Source organism: Felis catus, chromosome C2 (assembly GCF_018350175.1).
Source record: "Felis catus isolate Fca126 chromosome C2, F.catus_Fca126_mat1.0, whole genome shotgun sequence".
Taxonomy (NCBI): domain Eukaryota; kingdom Metazoa; phylum Chordata; class Mammalia; order Carnivora; family Felidae; genus Felis; species Felis catus.
The window spans coordinates 10,619,750-10,643,244 of NC_058376.1; the positions used below are offsets into that span (position 1 = coordinate 10,619,750).

Consider the following 23,495-nt stretch of genomic DNA (forward strand, 5'->3'; position numbering starts at 1 on the left):
GTCCTCCCACCAGAGACGGGCAGGGCCCCGTCCTTTCACCTCCGAAAAACGACTCAGGCGCTAGCTTCAGCCTCAGAGGCACAGCAGGAAAACGTGCACGCTGCTTGTTTTAAGACCTGAGACTTTGGGGACGAAGTGGGCCCCTCCGTTTTTCCTAGAGCACATCCCTTTGAACTCAGCCACCCCCGGTTTCTCCATATGCACGTCGGCCAGCTTCCCCCAGGACTCTTCCAGAGGCAGCAAGCAGAGTGAGGCCTGGGAAGCGGCGATGAGCGATAGAAAACCTGGCGAACTTCCGGCTGCCTCCTGCCTGGGTTCGAACCCCTTGTATGTGACCTTGAGTGACAACACACGTGAGGACCCTGTGCCGTGGGAGGGGGCGTCACTGCTAAGACCATGGCCTCCGGGGAGGCCAGAGTGGGCACAGCCTCCTCCTTGAGGCCCCTCTGTCTGAACGCATTGCCTGCGGGGGGATGGTGGCTGAGGAAGCAGATGTGGCCTTTCAAGCCCTCTGATGGCCAAGGGGGACCCGACACAGATGCTCCTACTGAGATCACTTCACCCACTGGTTTCTTAGCCCCTTCTCCTGCCGTGCCTTGCTCTGGGCCATAAGATTTCCACTCCCCTCCTGAGCCATCCGTGCTCGGAGGTGACCTAACGTGCACCCAGCGAGCGGGGAGAGGCTGGAGCACTGAGGTCGCTGCGATCTGCTGCCTTCACCTGCCCCCTCCTCTGGCCTCTCAACACCCCCCCCACCCCCCGTCTCCCCTGTCCTGCCTTCCTTCAGGGAGCCTGGCCTGCCCCATCTCCTCCAGGACATCTTCCTGCCCTCCGATGATCCACCCGGCCCCCCTTCTCTACTCCTGGTCCCAACCATCAGGGCCTGGCACTCCACCAAATCTCCATGCCTTGCCCTCCACTGTTACCCAGTGGGGTACACGTTGCCGCCGCCCCGGCTGTCATGGGCTCCCGGGAACGAGCACCCGAGAGTTCCCTCTGTGCTTTGAGATCATCAAAACCGACTGATGAGATGCTTCCCAAGCATCCCCGCAGCCCTGAACACCTGCATCCTGTCGCCCTCATCTCCAGTTGTGGTGCTGAGAGCGACAGGCTCGCCTCACAGTTGCAGGCCGGCAGGCAGGAAGCGTCTCTCCTCCTTCTCCAGACCCCCGCGGCCCCAGCCCAGATTGCCAGGGTAAGGGGTGAGCGGCAGTCCCTGAGGAAGATTGTGCCTGCTCTCGGGACAGCAGGTCAAAACGGGCTGGTAACCGGTTTTGCTCTCTATTCTAAAATGTTCTTCCCGGAAATGATTTCCTTCCTCCCAAAGCACCAGTGCTAGGGTGGAGCCTTGCTTCTTGGTTCAGTGATGGACTCTTCCTCGGCCTCCCGGAGCCCGGCTGGGGGCCTGAGGGAGGGAGCCCAGGTGGTCCCGCCCAGGTGCCAACACGCCCACCCCTTTCTCTTTTGCTACAAGGAAGAAGGTGGGAAGTGTCTGTGCTCCTTGACCCCCTGACCCCGCACCTGCTACAGCTCCCTGCTCTCTGAAGCTGGTGAGCTGCCCTCTCCTTCTGCTGCCTCCCCACCCCCCGCCAGGCTGTCTCCCAGACACCTGCCTTCTGCCCCAGCCCCCATGTTCAGGTGCGTCCAGGAGTCGCCTCCTTCCCTCAAAGCATTCCCGATTCTTCCTGGTTCTGGCACTTTCCGAGCCCATACTTCCGAGTTCACTCCTGACCTTGGTGGCCCTCCACCCTGGCCACCTCGAACCAAGCCTCTTTTCTCGCCCCCCCCCCCAACTGACCCATTGACGGGCCTCAGGGCCTCAGGTCCCCCAGCACTGAAACAGCCGCCCCCTCCATGCCCAGGGGCTTCATTCTGTGCCTGAGGTGGATGAGAAAAGCCAAGTAGCCCCCTCCCCCCATCCCGCCTTGTGCCACTGAATCACGGGCTTCAGCTAGTGTATGCGGGCCCGCAGGCCTAACTGCAAAAATAACAGAATGTGGGCCAGCGGGGGGGCAGGCCATTTGTCACCCTTCTCCGTCAACCTCCCTTTCGCTTTCTTCACCTCCTCTTCCCTCAATTCCTCCGAAAGCCTCTTTTGTTCCGGTCAAGGGGAAAGTACTTTGGACGTGTCGTTGAGACTGGTTTGCTGTTTTGTTCTCCCCCCCCCCCCCAAAGATGGGAAGTTCCTGTTTATGGGAAAGGTGGTTCGTCTCCAAAGACGTTACAGAGCCAAGTGGCTATAGGATGATTTCTTGCTGCCCTTTTTTCAGGGTGGTACACAATACGAAAAAAAAAATAATAATAATAATAACAAACCAATGAGAGAGAGTCCGTGAACACAAAAGGAGATGTTAGAATGGGTTTTTGTTGGTACTTGCATTTTCTTGTTGAAAAACAGAGCAGAGACCCTGAGGTGCAGAGGTGCGGACAGAAGCCTGATGTTATCTGGCCCCTAGAAATCCTGCCTGGAGTCCAGCGGCAGGCAGGATCCAGAACTCAAAAGGACGCAGGCAATTGGTCCTGCTCAGTACAAACGGTGCTTTTAGTCTTTCGTAAACAGCCTGTGCCCCAGGGCTCGAATCCTTCAAAAGTTTGCCTAGGTAATTGCGTTTCATTGCTGTCTGGCGTGTGCTCCTTGGTCTAATCTGGAGGTTCAGACAGCCAGGCCAAAGCCTGCGAGACTGGAGGAGAACGAGACCATGAATTTAATCCACTTGAAAGACAGACTAATACAAGTGCGGCTAGCTCATTATTTTCAGTGATGTGAGCAGAAAAGGGTATGGCACTTTCCATAAAAGGGTTTAAAATCGGCGCGTTGCAGTCACTTGGCGGTTTAAGGCCATTAGAAGAAAAGGCGGAACCAGGGCGAGGGTGGGATCCTTGCTGTCACCTCCTGGTTTCTGGAAGCCTGCTTCCTCCCCACGAACACCCCAAAACACAGGGGCCCTGGGGGGAAGTGATACCTTCCCTCCCTGATTTTGACTTGGGTCGTTCATGAATTCATGACCATAGACACTGACTTTCGTTTGAGATTTGGGGGTGTTTGGGCTTCGTTTCGGGGTAGAAAGGAGATAGAGATGGTGTAAGGACTTCCCAGTCAGCCCCACAGAGCTCAGAATCCCAGACGTGTAAGCAGGAAAAGGTATCCCCTCCCTTGTGTCCACTGGGCTCTGTGCTGAGCAATTACATCCAGCCCCTTCCTTCCCTCTTTCTTTCCTTCCTTCCTTCCTTCCTTCCTTCCTTCCTTCCTTCCTTCCTTCCTTTTGAAGTCCAGACCAGGTTTTTTGTGTGTGTTTAGTATATGGTAACTAGACCAGGGGAGCAGTAATGGCTTCAATGATCGCATAGTAAAAACCAGCACTCTACAAAGAGCCAGAAGGTCTGTCCCTGCCCTGTCACCAGCCTGCCCTGGAGAACAGAGAGAGCCACTTGACCTGTCTGTGCTTCAGTGTTCTCTGAAACGGGGCTGGCTCAGAAAGGCTCTGAGGTTGCTTTCTGCACTATCGTTCCATGAGACGTTGGAATGAAACCTTAGAAATGTTGACAGTGATTTGCATCATTATCTAGTTCCATGTGACTCATGCCCGGGAAGCTTGGGAAAGGCAAGCAGTAGCCTGTCCCTTCCCAGGTGGCAAAGCCGACGGTCAGCTCGGGAGTGATCTCGTTGGTCGTTTACACCTGCGTCTCACCCAGGACGCAGCGTGCCAGCTCCGAGTCTGGATGCTGGGCCACGAGACTGTGAGAAAGAGTCGTCCCAGATCCTGGCGTGGGGACAGAATTCTCCCTGGGCACGGCGTGACTGCTGATGCCGTGCAGGCAGACAAATGGCCTCCGGCGACCCTGGTTCCCACAAGGGCTCCGGAAGGTTCCCACCACACCCCTTATCTCCTCACACCCCTCGGTTTCATCTGTGCTGTGCCTGGGGTGCGTGCCTACCCCGGGCTGGGTTTTCCTAAGGCACCATTGGCACGTGGGTCCGGATCTGTCTCTGCCATGGGGGAGGGGTATGCTGTGCTTTGCAGGATGTGTAGCAGTACCCCTGGCCCCCCCCCCCACCCTCTAGGTGCCAGTAGCACCCCTCACCCCAGTTGTGATGCCCAGAAATATCTGCAGATACTGCCCAATGTCCCCTGGAGGAGAAACAGCCCCTGTTGAGGCCAGTCTGGGAAACTCACAAAGATCTCGCCGTCTACACAGGACCTCGATGCCTGCAACAAGGGGGCGGATCTCAGGGGTCTATAGTTGGTAGCAAATCAGTTTTGACTCTTCACTTCTGCTCTCCGCAGGTCATCCCTTTTGTTGTTGAGCAAGAGTTTCCTAGTCTGCTGTCTCAAACTCTACTTTTTTTTTTTTTTTCTAAATTCTTCCATGTTAGTCCCAAGTCACTGAAAAACCTATTGCTTCTCCGAGAAAGCTTTCCTTGACCTTGTAAATCAAAGCCGTTCTCTGGAGGGAGGTTTCCCACCGCCGGGCTCAGTATCATCTTTCTCAGGGTGACCTCATCTATTAAAGTATGAAGGTTGTATTTGAAATGCCATTTACTTTCTCTAAGTCAATAAATGAAACTGTGGATCTTTAGATCATCAGAGGTCTGCTTATTACCAAGAGTTTTTGTGTGTGTGTGTCATTTTTTAAATCGAGATCTGTGTTGGGAGTTTAAAAGAATTCCGGCAGATTTCCATTTGCCTTTCTGAATCCGTTTGGGGTGATATTCCTCTGCGAGTGTAGATTGCCCCTAGATGAATCTGACTTTATTAGTTTGTGTCCTTTGTTCAGAGCACCAGGGATGAGCTTGTGAAAGCACACAGCTCTTATCTTCAAAGGTCTCCTTTATGCAGCAAAAGCGCACCTCCACAACCTGTGTTACTAATCTGTTGCAGTCCCAATTAGTTCACGTGAAGGTCAGTCCTTTGGGGGGTGCGGAGCCGCTGCAGACTTAAGTGAACAAATTCCTCTTGCACGGAGCTCGCGCCCAGGTGGGGGAGAGGGCTGCGGCGGAGGCATCAGACCAAAGAGGGGGCTGTCCGCTACCGCAGGGGAAATTGATAGCAAGTCCCCCTGGCTCACAAGCCAAAGGAACCCAGTTATTCTGAAGAACTCAAAACCAGCATGGGACGGGGCGGCCGGGTGGCTCAGTCGGTTGAGCATCCAACTCTTGATTTCGGCTCAGATCGTGATCTCACGGTTTGCGGGATCGAGCCCAGCGTTGGGCTCTGCGGTGACAGCACGGAGCCTGCTTGAGATTCTCTCTCTCTCTCTCTCTCTCTCTCTCTCTCTCTCTCTCTCTCCCTCCCTCTGCCCCTCCCCCACTTGCGCTGTCTTTGTCTCTCTCAAAATAAGTGAACTTTAGAAAAAAAAAGAAACTAGCGGGGGAACCTGTTCGTTTTAAGGAAACCGTTTGGGGTTGTTCTTCTTCACTGTCGCTCCGATGGCAAATAGCCCAATACTTCAGCAATTGCCGAAAACCAAAGAGCAGCATTAGAGAGCCATTTGTTGGGGGGGGGGGGTGGATTTTTTATGAATGGAGAAGCCTTGAACTTAAGAACTGCAGTGAACACTACTCCTCCAAAAACAGGTCTGTGAAAAATAAGCCAGAGCTGGTGGGGTCAGGAGCATGTTGAGCTTTAGGAATGAAAGATGATGCTGAGCTCTATCCTGCTGTGTCTCTGAGACCACCAGCGGAAGACAGGCAATCCGTGAATCATGGATGTCTTGTGTCTCCGGTAAGGGTGGCCGGGGGTGGGGGGGGGGGGGAAGGAACGCCCCTCTTACGTGAAGAGAATCTGTGCACTTGGCCTGCCGTTATTTCCGACACGGCAGAGTGGGAGAATTGAAGGGTCCGAGGCCCAGTGGCATTGGCAGTGCCCTTCAAGAGGGAGAAGTTCATGGTTATGTCCATTCAGAGCACTGGAGGCCAAGGGATGGCCGGGAATCGCCCCACACCTGCTGGGAGGCAGGTGCTAGAGGGGCCGAGGGGCGGCTCTCCCAGGGCGCTGGCCTCCCGGCTGGGGATTCCCGGAGCCGGGCCTGACGGGTGGGAAAGGAAAACAAGAAGCGGGGTGCAGGTAGGGGAAGGAAAGTCACGGCGGGACGGCACAGACAGGAGCGAGCGCGAGGGAAACAGAAGAAGGCTGAAGCAGACAGCGAGCCAGCAGTTTATGGAAGGAGGCCAGGCCCTTCAGCCTGGGAAACTCACTCTTCTCTGCTTCAGGCTGGGAGCACGGAATGGGAGCTCTTTAGCAAAGAGCTGCCGCCCCTCAACGGGAGTCCCACCCCGGGAGGTGAAAGCACAATGCGCCTTCCATTGGCCAAGCTCGGCTTTTGGATTTCGGTGCTACGGCCGGCAAGGCGGGGTGGCGGGAGGCGGCGCGGTGCTCCCCGTGAAGGAGGCTGGTGCCCGGCAGGAGAAAGGGCTTCTGTTTCCTCTCAGTAACCTGCCGTGTGCAGCCTGCTGGAGCCTCGCGCGGGCTCGCCGTGAAGCTGCGTCTTCCCCGGGGAGGGGGCTCGAGGGCACTTTGCACCTCGTGGCTGGGGAAACTGAGTCTCCAAGGGATTAAGTCACTTGCCCGAGCACACGGTGAGTGAAGGGTGAGTCCGGGCTCAGCCCTAATCTCTCAGGCTCCCAGACACCCTTGCTATGCTCTTCCTCAGGCCCTCTCAACTCCCTGAGGGACAGCCCCAGGCCGCGGGTCCCAAATCCTGGAAACGTTTGGGGGCCACACAGACGGAAGGCTCATCAAGCCTCCATTCCGCCCCCTGCCAGCACTCTCTAGATCATATTGTGTCGCGTTCCTGCTTCCCCATCTACAGGACTCCTGACTTTAACGTTTATTTATTTTTGAGACAGAGAGAGACAGAGCATGAACGGGGGAGGGGCAGAGAGAGAGGGAGACACAGAATCCGAAGCAGGCTCCAGGCTCCGAGCTGTCAGCACAGAGCCCGACGCAGGGCTCAAACTCACGGACTGCGAGATCATGACCTGAGCCGAAGTCGGCCGCTTAACCGACTGAGCCACCCAGGCGCCCCTAGGACTCCTGATTTTATTAGAATGCCATGCTTCAGAGTTTGCTGCTTAAAATCAGAAGTGTCCGGCCTAAAATTCCAGTAAGGACCTGTGCTACATGGGAGAAGACACAGAGGCTGCCTGAACGGCTTCAGCCCCTCTAAAATCTGCCCAACAGTCGTAACGTTCTACAAAACCACACGAGTGCTGAGTGGTCTCCGAGGAAGCCAGGCCGCAGAATGACAGGACCGATAGCTGTTGGGTGCCACATCTCATTCTGAGCTGGGCTCAAGAGCGTGCTCTCCAATACTGACAACTCACGGGGGAGGGGCCGGTGGCCCTGCAGCCCCCGCGGCCCCAGACCTAGCATCACTCCTTTTTTTTTCCCTTGCCTGCCACCACCCTGAGGCATCACAAGGACCCTAGCGAAGCTTGGCCACCTCACTTAGTAGGATCTGCTCAAGGGTCGGCTCCTCCTGAATCTGCTTGGTCAGACCACTGATGTCCCTCTGGCGAGTCCTGTGGGCTCCCCCTCGTCGGCACCCGGCCTCCCCTCGACAGTCTGGATCGTGGCTTGGCTTCGACAGCCTCCCGCCCTGTGCCGTGGACCAACGATGCTCAAACCTGTACGGTCCTCTTTAGAGCGTGCACCAGCCCCGTGGAATGTTCCCTCAAAAGGTTCCGTTTCTTTAGCTCCGGGCTGTGCCAGGTGATGCTGTGTCTCTCCCGCTTGTAGCTTCCCGCTTCGAGGTGTCTGTCATTTGATCCCTGTGAGTGAGGGTCCTCGTTCTATGTCCAGGGCTCGAGCGCAAGCTAGAGGCTGCCTGAGATCTCCCAGCCGCCGACGCGGAATTTCTGGCTCTTCCTTTTCCAGGAGCCACAAGGAGGGCAAAGGGGCTAGAGAGCGAGTGGATGGGAACCGAAAGCCATCCTTAGCCTCCGTGTTTTGAGATCTTTGTTGGAGGAGAGGGAAACGGAAGAATGGAGGGAAAATTACAGGGTGGCCGTGGACTCATCTGAACATGGCAGATGGGCTGGCCTTACAGAAGTTCACCCAGCCCCCCTGCAGAATCCGTTCGGACCTGGCAAGTGTGTTCAGGGGCCGAGATGCAGAGAATCTTTCCGGGAGAGGTGTCTGCAGGGGACGTTTGCTTAACAAAGTACGGGGACGTAATCCGTCTGCGGGGGAGGACAGAGGAGGACTAGAAGGTGCCTTCTGTCCCCTCGAAACCGTGATCCCCCCGCTCCCCCCCGGCTCCAACCTCGTGTGAACCGAAGGCTACTCTCTCTTTCTCTCTCTCTCTGCCTCGGGGACACAGTGTGGGCGGGGAAGAGCAGGTGTGCATCCACACGGCCCGTCTTTTCTAGGAGCCGGTGACTCGCCACCCCCCCCCAACCCCTTCCTCGGAGACAACCGTTCCGGAGTCCAGAGCCTTTCTCCAGACGTTGAGAGGAGAGGCCTCGTGGCGAGGGCTGAGCTGTTTCCCCTGGGAAGCGTCTGGCAACTCTAATGAGGACCGGCACTTTGCGTTTATAGAACGCCTTTCATCTGTGCCTCTCAAAGCGGCTCCCCAAACATTAATTAACGCTCACACCTGTGAGGCAGGTGAGGCCGGCTGCCCCCAAGTTTAGAGATGAGGAAACGGAGGTTTGGAAGGAGAGGGGCTGGGGGCGGCTCTGCTGCAAAGAGCCGGCCTCCTGGATTCCCGGCGCCCCGACCCCGACCCCGGTGGCCTTGACCGCAGAGCCCCGGAGCCTCCCCGCCGTCCCCCTGGCGGGGCTCGGAACATGGGTCCTGGAGGCTGTGAACGGTGGAGATGTGGCCACGGGCCTCCGGCTCCCTCCTTCCCTTCTGCCGCGCCCTCCTCCCCCCCCCCACCCCCCCCCCGCCGTCCCCGATCCGGACGGGACCCCTCAAAACCCTGAAGGCCTTTAAAACGCAGCATCCCCGGGCAGGTCTCTGCCCAGGCTTGGTGCTGGATGCCTCCCTCCGGAGTAATTGCTGGAACAATGAAGGCATCTTAGCTGTACATGACTAACCAAGATGTCTGTAGCCGGCAGAGACAACGGTTGGCAAATACCAGAGCTATTTCACAACCTCGCTTTTTCCAGGATCCAGAGCTGGTGGGAGCTGACTCACATCATCTTGGGGTTTCGCTGATAGCAACAAGTCGCCACTGCGGGTCAGCTACCTGGGCGCACTTCTAGGTGACGGCCCGCCTGCCTGCCCTCTTGGGCTGTGTGGCATTGACTGCAGGCCTCGTAGACGGGAGGACACAGCTGGAAGACAGTGGGACTTCGGGGAAATGCCTCTTTCAGGACAGACAACCACCCAACGCCAGGGGCCACGAACGCCGGTAGCACAGGGTTCTGAAGGGAGGTGCAGGGTGTCTGGGGGGGTGGGGGGGCAGCCTTTTGTTCGCAGGGGAGCCCCGATCTTCCTTCCCAAGGGTCCCAGACAAGGAAACGCAAGCCACCACCGGGCCCGCCCTGACACATCACCCTGGAAACTGACTCACATCTCTGAGCCCTGAGTCATATCCTGTTGTGCGTTTGGAGGCATCCAAGAGGGCATTACACCAGCTCCCCATGACTGAGGTGAATCTGAAGAGCACCCTGGGAAGCACCTTGCCGTCTTCCAAACAGAAAGAGGGCAAAAAAAAAAAAAAAAAAAAAAAAAGAAAGAAAAGAAAAAAAAATCCTCTAGGGAAAAAAACCAGGACAGCCCCAAGGGTTTGTATGTTCACCAAGCAGGTTTGGCCCTTTTAAAAATAGATGCTGGGGCCCCATGACATACATAACTGTCTGGTCTCTGTTTTTAAATGGCTCTGAAAGGTTACCGAAAGGTCGCAACTTTTAAAGATATCAGCTGGATGGCCAAAGGAAGGGCCCTCTAACTCTACCAGCCGCCAGAGCTGGCGACCTCCTGGCCCCGGGCTGAGAAAAGACGCCCTGGGCTCAGGGGCGCTGCTGGGAATCCGGGTTTGGAGGGTGGGCGTTAAAGACCCCAGAGGTGGCTGGTCAGAGCAGAACCAAGAGGGGTCTCTGGCCAGGCTCTCCTGGGTGGCCTGGCGGGGGTCTGAGGACCGAGGACAAAGTGGGCCGTCTTCACCTTTTCAAAGAACAGCCTTTGGTTTTGTTGATTTTCTTTGCCACTTTCGATTTCATCGATTTCCGCCCTCATTTTTGTTATTTCTTTCCTTCCGCTTGCTTTCGCTTTGGTGTGCTCTTTTTCCTCTACTTTCCTAAGGTGGACGCTCAGATCATCGATTCTGGATTTTTCTTCTTTTCTAATATATGCGTTCGATGCTATAAATTTCCCTCAGAGCACTGCTTTCGCTGCATCCCGCAAATTACGATCAGCTGGATTTTCATCTAATTCAGAGTGCGTTTTAATTTCTCCGGAGACTTCGTCGTTACGCCGTGGGTTATTTAGAGGTGTGTTGTCGAAGCTCCAAATACTTCTTCCAGCTAACTTTCCGTTGTCGACGTTGTTGCTTTAGCTTTAGATCCATGTGGTCTGAGAATACACTGTGCATGATTTCTGCTCTTGTAAATTTGTTAAGGGTGTTTTATGGCCCAGAATGTGGTCTTTCTGGGTGAATGTTCCCTGTGAGGTTGAGAAGAAAAGTGTCTTTCGCTGTTGTTAAATGGCATCTTCTTTCTATAAATGTTAACTGCATCAAGTTTGTTGGTGGTATTGTTCAGGTCAAATGTGCCTTAATTTTCTGCCTGCTTGATGGATCCGTTGCTAGAAGAGTATTTTTCTATTGTTTCTTGTAGTTCAGTCACTTTTTGCCTCATGTTTTTTGACACTCTGTTGTTAGGTGCACACACATTAAGGATGGTTACATCTTCTTAGAGATCTGACTCATTCATCATCACGTATTTCCCCTCTTTATCCCTGAAATTTTTCCTTCTCCTGAAGCCAGTTTTGTATAAAATTATTAGAGCTACCCTGCCTTTCTGTGGCTTACTGTCAGCATGGCGTCTGTGCACCTCTTTACTTTTAACCCAAGTCTTTACATTTCAAGTAGGTTCCTTGTCGACAACATATAGTTGGGCCTTGTTATTAATTCACTCTGACAGTTCCTGTCTTTTAACTGGGTGCGTTTAGAACATTCATTTTTTTTTTTAATTTTTTTTTCAACGTTTATTTTTTTATTTTTGGGACAGAGAGAGACAGAGCATGAACGGGGGAGGGGCAGAGAGAGAGGGAGACACAGAATCGGAAACAGGCTCCAGGCTCTGAGCCATCAGCCCAGAGCCCGACGCAGGGCTCGAACTCCCGGACCGCGAGATCGTGACCTGGCTGAAGTCGGACGCTTAACCGACTGCGCCACCCAGGCGCCCCTAGAACATTCATATTTAAAGTGACTCTTGATATGGTTGGATTCATACGTACCATGCTTGTACTATTTTATATGTATTTACCTGTTCTCTTTTTCTCCTCTTTTTCTGCCTTCTCTGGTCTTAACGGAGCACTTTCTATGACTCCATTTTATATCCTCTCTTAGCCTATCAATTGCACCTTTTAAGAAAAGTGTTTTTAGGGGCGTCTGGGTGGCTCAGTCAGTTAAGCGTCCGACTCTCGGTTTTGGCTCAGGTCACGATCTCATGATGTTGTGAGTTCAAGCCCCGCATCGGGCTTGTGCTGACAGCGCGGAGGCTACTTAGGATTCTCTCTCTCTCCCTCTGCCCCTCGCCCCACTCATGCTGTCTCTTTCTCAAAAATAAATAAACTTAAAAAAATGGTTTTTTTACCGTTTTTAGTGTTTGCCCTAGAGTTTGCAAACCACATGTATAATGAATCGAAGCCACCATTAAATAACACTACACCATTCCTTCCACTCTGTCATTACTGCAACTCATATCCTTTGTCCACCTGCTGTGACCATCCAGTATGCATTCCCTCTATCATCTAATATCACTAATGTCATTTTAGACAGTTATCTTTTGGATCAGCTAAGAACAGGAAAAGTAAGACTTTATTTTACCTTCATTTATTCTTTCCCTGAAGCTCTTCCTTGCTCTGTGTCAATTTCAGTTTCTGACCTACATTTTCCTTTTCTTATAAGAGCTTCTTGTAACATTTCTTGCATGGCTGTTGCGCTGGATAAGTTACCTCAGTTTTTGCAGGTCAGAAAATGTCTATTTCTCCTTCACTGTCGAGGTATAATTTTGTGGAGTATAGAATTCTAGGCTGGTGGTTTTTTGGGATTTTTTTCTTCACACTTTTTAAATATTTGCTACACTCTTTTTGCTTGTATGGCTTCCGAAGAGAACTTGGAAGTAATTCTTATCCTTCTTGCTCTCTAAGTAAGGTGTTTCTGTAGATGGTTTGGTATTTCTCTTCCTTGGTGTTCTCTGAGCTTCTCAGATCTATGGTTTGATGTCCATCATTAATTTTGAAAAATTATTGGCCATTATGGGGCACCTGGGTGACTCAATCGGTTAAGTGTCTGATTTCAGCTCAGGTAACGATCCTGTGGTTCGTTGGTTCGAGCCCCGTGTCAGGCTCTGTGCTGACAGCTTGGAGCCTGGAACCTGCTTCGGATCCTGTGTCTCCCTCTCTCTCTGCCCCTCCCCCACTCCCCCAGCTCTGTCTCTCTCTCTGAAAAATAAACATTAAAAATAAATTTAAAAAAAAGAAAAAGAAAAATTATTGGCCATTAATAATTCAATTATTTCTTCCACTGTTGTCTCTTTGTTTTCCTTCTGGTATTTCCACTCTCCATATGTCAGACCTTCTGAAATTGTCCCAGAGTTCATGGATGTTCTGTTTGGGTTTTTTCTGTTTGTTTGCATTGGTTTTTCGTTCTTTTCTCTCTGTACACCTTTTAGGTTGGGAAGTTTTTAACACATTTTAAAGCTTGTTGATTCTTTCCTCAGCCATGTCCAGTCTATTGATGAACATGTCAAAGGCATTTCCCACCTCTGTTACAATGTTTTTAATTTCCAGAATTTCCTTCTGTATCTGAGAGTTCCCATCTCCGTAGGACATCACCCACCTGTTCTTGTATGCGGTCTCCTTTTTCCAGTAGAGCCCTTAACATATTAGTCATAATTAAATCCCCCGTCTGGGAATTCCCAAGTTCTATGTCATATCTGAGTCTGGTTCTGATGCCAACTGTATCTCTTCAGACTGCTTCTCTTACCTTCTGGCATATGCCCTGTTATGTCTAATTTGAAAGCTGGGCCTGATGTATCAGGGTCACGGGAAGGGAGGTAAACAGGTCTTCAGTGTGAGATTTTATGTGCATCTCGCTAGTAGTTGGGCTGCGTATAATGTTTACTGAAGCTGTTGATGCCGGAGGATTCAAATTCCTCTAATGTCCTTGTCTCCCTTGTTGTCTTTGGACTTCCCTAAGAACACTTCCCTAAATGGTGTCTTTAAGCTGTGACCCGCTGTCATTATACTGGATCCCATGAAACCTGGAGGAGTTTGGGAGGCCAACTTCATGAGAGTGTCCCCGCCCCCCCACGCACGCACATGCACACACGTGCACGTGCACACACACACACACACACACACACACACACACACAAAGACTACAGCCCCCAGAGGTTTCTTATTCTCACAGGTGCCTATACTCAGTCTCCAACAATTTATCAAAATTACCATGTAAATGTTCCTACCAGTTTATGGCCCCAGTAGCTTCTGTTCCTGGCACGCAGACCCTCAGTGCGAATTTCTACAGTCGCATGCCCCTCAGGACCTCAGGCTGGCGGTTTGCCCTATAGTCTCAATTCTCTAATAGACTACGAAAAGTCATGGATTATCGGTCTGTTCAGCTGTTTTTTCTTGTAGGGATGGGACTGGTGGCCCCCGACGCTCTTTACGTTTCAGAGGTGCAGCAGGAAGCAGAACACCTTGACAGCAATTATTTGATAGGGTCACTTCTCACTCTGGCGACTTTTTGATGTCACTGCACCAAAAGGCGACAGCGCTCTGCTTTCTTGCTGAGTGGCGTATGCCTCGGAGCTCTCTGAGCTCTTGCTTCTGCCCCGTCCGATCCCCAACGTCCCCCTTCTCTGGCCTCATTCTAAACGGAAGGGATGATGCTCAAAAAGCTGAAAATAACCCATCACAAGATGGCCTCAGTAGAGCAGCTGCATCAAAACATTATGTACCCTGAAAAACATAGGAGGCAGAAAGGCTCAAATTTAAATTTCCTAATCCAGTGGGGTTTTTTTAAGTGTATTTATTTGTTTTGAGAGAAACAGAGAGAGAGCGAGCGCGTGCGAGCAGGGGAGGGGCGGAGAGACAGATAGAGAGAGAGAGAGAGAGAATCCCAAGCAGGGATTGGGAGTGCAGGGATCTGAGAGTGCAGAGCCTGATGCGGGGCTCGAACCCACGAACCGTCAAATCATGACGCGAGCCAAAACCAAGAGTCGGACGCTTAACGGACTGAGCCACCCAGGCGCCCCTCCGGTAGTTTGCTTAGTGGCAACATGAACTGATTAAGAGTGGATCCTTGCCCCGCTATCCTGACCTCAAATATCCGGTTTTCTTGCCCTTTACCACTTAATCGTCCAAGCCCAGTTCCTCTCTGGTGCTGGAGACCAGCTGGCAAGCCCTGTTATCAGTGAACAGCACGGTATTACCTGAGCCTCGCTCTAGAGCAGGTGCGCATGGCCTTACCAATGTGTATCCGATGAATCCCTTAGCATGGATTCACTTCCCCTTTTTCAATTTTTTTTTTATTTTTTAAATGTTTCTCTTTGAGAAGGGGGGGGACAGAGAGCGAGAGCTCAAGCAGGGGAGGGGCAGAGAGAGAAGAGAAAGAATCCCAAGCAACCTCCTCGCTGCCAGCGCAGAGCCTGACACGGGGCTCGATCTCATGAACCACAATATCATGACCTGAGCCCAAACCAAGAGTCAGAGGCTTGACCGACTGAGCCACCCAGGCGCCCCTCCCTTTTTTTTTTTTTTTTTAATGTTTATTTATTTTTGAGAGACAGCGTGAGCAGGGGAGGGGCAGAGAGAGAGGGGAGCACAGAACCCAACATGGGGCTCGAACTCACATGACCTCAGCCGAAGTCGGAGGCTTAACCGACTGAGCCACCCAGGCACCCCTATTTTCCTTTTTCATAATATAATCATAAAACTTACTCAGACTAATTGGACATTTCATATGGCCCCAAACTGGGTTACTTGCTTTATATATAGCTTACCTCACTTACCCTTCGCCACGACTTTTTGAAGTGGGAAAACTACGTAGCAGAGAAAAGAAATGACCTGCCCAGGGTACAGGCAGAATTCGGGCTGAAATCTATTCTAGGACTTCAATTAGACACTTTCTGTAGCCTGTTCCTCTGAGGCGGAACAGAAGTGTATAATGAACACCATCAGGGTAGCTCTGACCTGGGAACAGCTGTGTGCAAGCCCAGATTAGACAGACCATCCATCGGTTCGCCTGGACACAGGTCCCTCACGAGCTGTCGTTCCCTAAAGGCAAGGACTACAGTCCACTCACTACCGAGTCCCCCGAACAGTGACCCTAGCAAAGCGAAAATCCTCATGGGCAACACGAACGAATGAGGATGTGAATAATTTCATTAGCCTATGAAATGGATAAATGAATGGACGAACCAATCAGTGTGAACGAAAACACGAAAAAAACTCTCAACATGACGATTCATGCAACAGCAAGAAACCTTCCCAAGCATCATCTGCTCTCAGGATCTTCACTGATACCAGCCTAGAAGTTCTAATGGGGCAGGGGCCACCTTGGTCTTATTCATCAGGCTACTACTACTAGCTAAGTTAGCACATGCAGGGCACACGCTAAAATTTCAAAACAAAACAAAACTTCGGTCCTTTTTGATGGGGTGACTTATCGGAGGCCCTCCCTTCAAGAACAAGTCGCCCTACTTTCTGGAGAATGACTGACAGTGGTTCTCTTCCTCGGCCTGTGGTCTTTTCTGGATCACTTCCGTCTTCTCCCAGCCTACTTCCTCGTCCCAGAAGGGCTGCCTTTATTGTTAAGAGCACCATTCTTCACCCCGCGCTTCCACCTGATTCCTTCCTAAGTCTGATTAGCATACAAGTGAAGCAGAGAAACACTGTGTAGGACCTGTTTGAATTAGAATCCTGCGCTGTTACTGTTGGAAGGGGCTTGGAGATCATAGCCTGTCTTCCAGTGCTGGCCCACCGCACTGCCATTTCTCTGCCTGCTTTCTTGTGTTCACGTCGGCCCCATCAGAGCAAGAACGGTAACTGAGCGGTAAACTCAGCATATACCATATCGTTGGCCCTAGTGTTCTGTTCTATTTTTTGCTTTTGGATTTTTATTACTAATACCTGTAGAATTAGAAAACACCCAAAAACCTGGCACGAGCAGCTCGCCATCACCACCTTCTGGCCCATCGCTGGCAATGAACCCAAACCCAATTCACTACGGTCATATGAATGGAAAGTGATCGGACGGGGGTCCTTTGGGTTTTTAGTGTTATCCCTCCTCCACATTGGAAAGCTACGTTGTGTGTGGAGTAAGAATGTTGAATCTAAAACCCTGGGTGAAAAAAAAAAAAAACAATCAGAGAACTTGGACTTTAATCATAAAGATCATTTTACCAAAGCATATTTTTAAAAGGCTGTGAAACATTATGCAACGTTTGCACGGTTTAATTATGAGTTTAGAAAAGCCTAGCACAACTTTTTCACTACAGTAAAACATGACAGAGCATGAATCATGGCCTAATACTTTATGCTTACTGTGGTTTTAGACACGGGGTTAGGGGAAGCTGGGCTGTCTACACAGCAAGGCATGAATTACTGAACCGCAATTCACACCCCGGAGGGCTTTACGACAATTATAAAACCTCTTTTGTTTGTTTCTTAAATGATTAAAATATTTGAGTACTATATATTCCCGCAGCAAATGTGTAGATCTAAGACATATGCATGCCTTACAAAAATATCTGAGTCTACACTTTATTCTTCACTTGGAAGAAAACGCTTGCAGTAACAGGGGGATACAGAACATCCTGCTGTTGCTATTTGCTTACAATTATTGGAAACACTGTTGTCTGTAAGACTGCAGGATCTTTGGCTGTAGTTGAACATTCATTTGCACTGAGTTTAGAATGGACCAGCTCTCTTACTCCTTGCCCTCTGCTCAAATTCCCCCAAATTCAGAATGACATGAGGGCCCTTCTTTAATATTAGATTTCAGAGATTCTAAGTTAAAATATTTCGCCAGAGTTTCCAAACTTAAAGAATTGAGTTATTTTATTATTTTTTGGAGAGCGAGAGAGAGAGAGAGAGAGAGAGAGTGCGCGTGCACGTGAGCGGGGGAGAGGGGCAGAGGGAGGGAGAGAGAGAATCCCAAACAGACTCCATGCTCAGCACGGAGCCCAAAGCAGGGCTCAAACCCACAACCCGGGGATCATGACCTGAGCTGAAATCAAGAGCTGGAACGCTCAACCGACTGAGTGACCCGGGTGCCCCCAAAATTGAGCTACTTTACAGGAAAGAAAGAAATGGATCCACGTGAGGGAAAGGGGAAGGGGCGGACAGGAAGGTGGGGGAGGAGACCTGGGTCTCCAAACCCCTGCTTTGACGGCTTCCAACAGATCAACAAAAACAGCAAGCTTAAACTGTTGGAAATGCAAATTCCCCGTTGGAAGTAGAACTGGACGTTTATAACGAGTAGGAATAACTCACTTCTTTATGTCCTGGCACATACACAGCTTGCGGCTGGTATTTTCCTGAGGAACACTGCTCTTTCTAGATTGACTCCCGGCTTCACGCAGCCCGGGCTATGAGGACCCTGGGGACTGGTGTGGTCCACAGAGAAGGTGGGACACAAAGAGAAAATCGATGTTTAGCCCTAAAAAAAAAAAAAAAATGGAAAGCTATCTCTGGAGGGCCAGCGTTCCATTTAAATTTGCTGACACGTGTTGCCTAAGAATAGAGGGTTTGTTCCTTTTTTTTCCCCTCCATTTCATCTGCAAACAGTGTGATGCTTTTGAAACTAAGACTCCTGTGAATGCTGGAGTCAAATTTACAAAGTCCTTTTTACCTAAATCTTCTGAAGTCAGAGTTTTGTCTCTTCTCTATCCCAGGCCTCATTTATTGGCCATCTATAAAATACTTGCTCAACATTCTGCCCTTTAAACACGGCAGACTGGAGGTCTTGAAAACATGCAGGACAGCTGTTGGTCTGGGTTGGTACCTGTTGGTCTGGGTTGGGAGGGCTAGCTCACTACTGCTGGGCTTGTGAACTAGTCCCCAGGCCCCATCACCAGCTTCCCAGCCAGACCCTCTTTTCTGTCATCCTTGGGAGAGAATTCGCGTAAACGGAGGACGTTTAAAAGCCCTTGGAGTATTTCTGCCAAAGGTCCAAAAAAAAAAAAAAAAAAAAAAATCAAAGCTCTATGTTCTTTTTTGCTTACTGACTACAGATGGATAGGTGATCACCTGAGTTGATAAAAGGTTTTGGAGGATGAGAATTGTAACTGGCGGTAAAGCTGGGCGGCCAGTACATGTGGTAGTTCAACAGGTGGGTGGGAACACCTACCTGGAAAGCATCTTCAACCTCTCCCGTCGTTATGAGCGTGATCAGGTGAAACCTTTGGAAGGAACAGTCATCCGGGGGAAATCTTCGAGAATAAACTATATTTCACACAAACAATAATTCAGTAACTTTGGGAGGAGGGGGGAGATTCTCGAACAAAAGCAAATACTTGGACTTACTACAAACCGGTCAACAGGCCACAGGACGTGTGACAAACAAAGGTGACTAGCTTTTTATTAAAAGGTTTCTTTTCTTCAATCCCACCCCACCTGACGTATGACTGACCTCTCCAATCCTCTGCAGACACAAGGCAGATCCAGCCGTCCCCACCGTGGTCCTATGACCAGTCCTACCAGTACCTGGGATCAATCGCCTCGCCTTCCGTACACCCAGCAACGCCCATCTCGCCTGGACGGGCCAGCGGCATGACAACCCTCTCCGCAGAGATTTCCAGTCGACTCTCAAGTAAGCTGCTCGAACACACTGTTTGAAGTCGAGCTAGAGTGGAAGGTTCGAGAGACTGGAGATGCCTGAAGGGGCTGGCAGTCATTTGGGAGGGGGCGGGTAAAATGTGCTTCAAAGACAAGGTTGTCTAAGTCCTACACCCGTGCACGGATTTTCCCTGACACCTTGAGACGGGGATTATGAATGCGAAGGCAGAAGTGGATTCTGTGGGCATTTTGGGCTTGCTCACATCTGGCAGACAAAGGTAGCCGCTGAAGGGTTAATAATACACAAGGTCAAAGTAATCAGCTTCTAGAACTCTGATGGAACTGTCCATCTGGTGGTGGCCAGCTTTCAGAGGCCATGTGAACAACACTGGGGTACCCGTGCTATACCCCACGTGAGAGATTTCTTTTTTTTTTTTTAACATGTATTCATTTTTGAGAGCCAGAGAGAGAGAGAGAGAGCGTGAGCAGGGGAGGGACAGAGAGAGGGAGACACAGAAGCCGAAGCAGGCTCCAGGCTCCGGGCTCCAAGCTGTCAGCATAGAGCCTGACGCGGGGGCTGGAACTCACAGACCACAAGATCATGACCTGAGCCGAAGGCTGAACCGACTGAGCCACCCAGGCGCCCCCACGTGAGATATTTCGAACGAAGGGATGTTCGCACCAGACTAGAGGAGCAGAATGGAAAGCTTGGGTGTCGTGGTTAGCATAATTGTTGTTAATACGAGCTCATTAAATATTAGTCATGTAACCTATGAGACCTTTGGGCTTGGCACTCACCTTTGCTCGTGGGCAGGGAAATCGGAGTGAGAGAAAAATTCCTTTGTTAAAAGCAAAGGAAGAAACTCCCTGTTTGGAGCTTTGGAATTGGAGCTGGGCCAGACTGTGAAAACAGCTCCGAGAACTTCAGCCTTGTGAAGCCCGCAAGCGCACTTCACGTGTGTTGGGAAGCGGGTGGTGGTTTTGGCTTTTCAGCCCTTGAGATCCGATTAGAGTAGATCAGGGGGCAGGCAAAGGGGCCAAGGCTTCTTGTCCGCCATTTTAAACACTGTGTAACACTGTGTTTTCCAGACAGTTGTGAGTACTTGAGATTTCACCAAACGTTTTGGCTTCTTCCCAGAGCTTCTCAACTGCAGCACCACCGACAACTGGGGCCAGAGAATTCTTGGTCGTGGAGGGCTGTCCTGTGCACTGTAGGATCTTTAGCAGCATCTCTGGCCTCTAGATACAGCCGTCCCCCACCCCCCATCCCCCACCAGGACAACCAAGGATGTCTCCAGACGTTGCCAAATAGCCAGAGGTCCCAAACTGCCCCCTTAGCTGAGAACCACCGCCTTCGGGTATTCTCGGGCACTGTGGTGAAAGGGGAGAGCCAACCTGGGTGCCCACTTCCCACATTATTTTCGACTATTAATGCCGGTATTTCCAGGGCACCTGCTGGGGGCTGAGGAGTTGAGGAAGTAGCCTAGGAATTATGACGTCTGCTCAGCTTGTTGTTTTAGAAGTTCTGTTCCCTCAGGACTAGTTTGATTCCAAAGGCACTTGTCAACTTTTATTGATTCTTCTCAGTGGCGCTGCTCGGCTCTCTACATCTGAAACAATTACTGTTTTCCTTGGAAATGTGCCTGCTGTGGGTCCCTTGGAGTTTATTACATAAGACTTTTGACTTGGTCAGCACCCAAGATCCGCACCTTCTAGAGCCCTAGGAGACAGCTGCTCCAACTGACCAGGGTTCAGATGGGAGGGTGGCTTTTTTTTTTTTTTTTTTAAGGAGTGAGTAGCGTGCCCTCCCAAGTCCCGTGTCGCTGTTACACTTCTGAATAACCAGGACTTCAGTTACCCAAGGAGTAAGGAAGGACGTCTCATGGCATGAGGGTGTGAAGTACACAAAAACCCCCGTCCCATTTCAGCACCCAAGACTGTCTTGGAGGGAGGGCCAGAGAGGATTCCAGATGAGCTTTCCCCCGGTGGCAGAGAAGGGCATGGGACGCTGCTCTTCAACTTGGCAGATCTCCCTCTGGGAATTCAAGCCTGGAGCACAGGCCTGCAACGTGTTGTCATATGCCTGGGGCAGTGGGGGGTTGGGACACATAAAAGAAAAGTGGCTGCCGGTCTGCCAGCTTTGAGAACCTGACACTGCTCTGACTGCTTTTCCTTTTAATCCCGCCCCAGAGCTCTGAGATCTGCCCCTCTCCCCGCCCCCAGCCCCACCTGGACTTCCTTCTGCGAAGGGGCCTTGCCCTCTGGTCTCCCCCTCTTTCCTTTGCAGACAGTCTCCACACCTTGTCTGAAAAGAGATGTCATCTGGAGGTTCTCCTTTATTTTTTTTTTCTTAAAGAAAAAAAAAAATTAATGTTTAGCTGCCAACCTGGGCGACAGACAGCATGCATTAATCTGAGTCATGCAAAAGATCCTTTTAAGGCAGCCATTATCTGCTCAGGCTGTTTAATCCTTTGGGGACAGTGGGAGGGGCCTGAGTGGGACAGCTCTCATCCATGTCAAGCTGCAGAACGAACACTTGAGCTGTCACGGCAAATATTTAGCCCCCTCGGTGGGGAAACATTTCCAACGAAAATACCTGAACCTCCTAATCCCTAGATTTCCTACTTCTTAAGAGCTCCCTGTGACTATTAGGGGTCGCCACCCCCACACGCTGTTGAATAAGGGGGCACCGGGCCAGCCGAAGGGACACATGAGCTACAGCCAGGTGGGGTGAACGGTGCATGGCGGTGGGGCTTGGTAGGAAATGTCAGACTGGACATAAAAATGGCAGCAAATATTTGAATAGACCATTTGAATCGGAACGTATCTAGAGGGCCGAAGCTCTTTTTCTATCAAAATGCGTGAGGAAGGATGGCTTGACCAGACAGATGGCCTCTGGTGGAGTGGCATTGGAAGAAGGATCACGGGCCGTAGTGAAGAGCTTTCAGATATCCTGCCCACAAATGAAAGAGCTATTTTTCCCCTGACAGCTGAGACCGTAACATCATTCCATTACTTACATCCGTGACCAACCGCGGACTCACTCGGGATTACGGTAACTTGGTACCATCACCAGGTTACCACGTAGTAGCTGGAACACACTGGCAGAACATGTCCAGACATCGCCACGAAACAGGGTGACCTTTCATTCATTTTTCCAGTGGATTCACCTTTGTGTCTCAGGGCAAATGGAGCAAGAGGCATAATGGGCAGAGTCATTAGCCTGTGTCCAGAGTTCTTGCATCAGATGCCAACAAATTGATTGCATTTGCCTAATGCTTCTCCCTCGACTATAGAAATCTCACTGGAAAAATGGAGTCAAGCTTCCTGTCACAGCTCTCCGTGTGAGCAAAAACAAGTGACACAGAGCTTGCTCACAGACGGCCCCAGAAAGCGGGCAGGGACGAACGCTGTGGAATGAGGTGCGGCCTGGCTTCAGGACGAGCGAGAGCGTGGCCACGGAAGGGCAGCTCTAGAACCACTGTCAGTTCACAGCGTTTTCCCTGCCCACATGTCTGACTCGCTTTGAAAAGATTAACAGCAGTGTTTGTTTGAAAGGCAGACTCCTGGTTTCCTCATTAGCAGAGAGATTGGCTGCAGACTTCGGTTGTTTCTATAAACTTTGATTACCTCTCTGATGAGGAGTATAGACCTCCTCATCACATTCACCCCAAATTTACAGAGGAGTTCATTCGAGAGAGGGAGGGAAGGAGGAGAAGGGAGAAGGGGAAGGGGGGGGGGGGAGAGGGAGAGAGAGACAGGCAGAGAGAGGAGCACACTAGCTCTCCCTGCTGGAATAATAGGCTTGAAATATGAGGAAGTTGATCAACCCCGGATGCCTTCCAAAAACAGATTAATCCACCCTGGTAGCTTTCCTTTCAGAGCAAACTCTTGGCTCCGTTAAGTTGCTCTATGGGCCTGAACACAAAAGGACACAGGCTACATGCCATCCTGAGCTTGGAGTTATTTTATACGTTGGTTTCAGAACTTAACAAATTTTAAAACGTTTCATTCTTTTGGATTTGCTGATGTCACTTTCTGAAGAACAGAAATTACCCCAGGACACCATCCTGCATCTACAGGGGTGGTTCTCAGTGGGGGCGGGGGAGATGGTGGCTTTGCCCCCCTCACCCTACCCCCAGAACACTGGGCAGGGTCTACAGACATTGTTAGTTGTCGCCATGCGGGGTGTGGGGGCACCACTGACATTTGGTGGGCAGAGGCCAAGGACGCTGCCAAACATCCTACAATGCACAGGACAGCCCCCCACCGCCCCAACAAATAACTATCTGGCCCCACATGTCAATAGTGCTACTGTTGGGAAACTGATCTACAGGACACAGGGAGCACTTCCTGGCATCCAGACCCCCTCGTAGTTCCCAAGGGCAGCCTGCGGTTGAGAAAAATGCAGAAGGATGCAGGGAAGGTCAAAGCCGGTTTCTGAAACCATAAATGCATGACCCTAACAAAATGAGTTTTATAGACAAAGCTTTGCCATTCCTGGTTAAAACTTCAACGTGTGCAAAAATGGAGTAT

General features: G+C 51.0%; 1 protein-coding gene across 4 annotated transcripts in view; it reads left to right on the forward strand.

Moving 5' to 3' along the window:
- The window catches only part of RUNX1 (RUNX family transcription factor 1), a 257,748-nt gene that overhangs the window by 228,575 nt on the left and 5,678 nt on the right, over positions 1-23,495 (forward strand). For all 4 annotated transcript variants that reach the window (XM_023238766.2, XM_023238765.2, XM_023238764.2 and 1 more), the window contains one exon: positions 18,832-18,993. In XM_023238766.2, the coding sequence (XP_023094534.1) occupies positions 18,832-18,993 (162 nt within the window). The remainder of the gene's footprint in view (positions 1-18,831; positions 18,994-23,495) is intronic.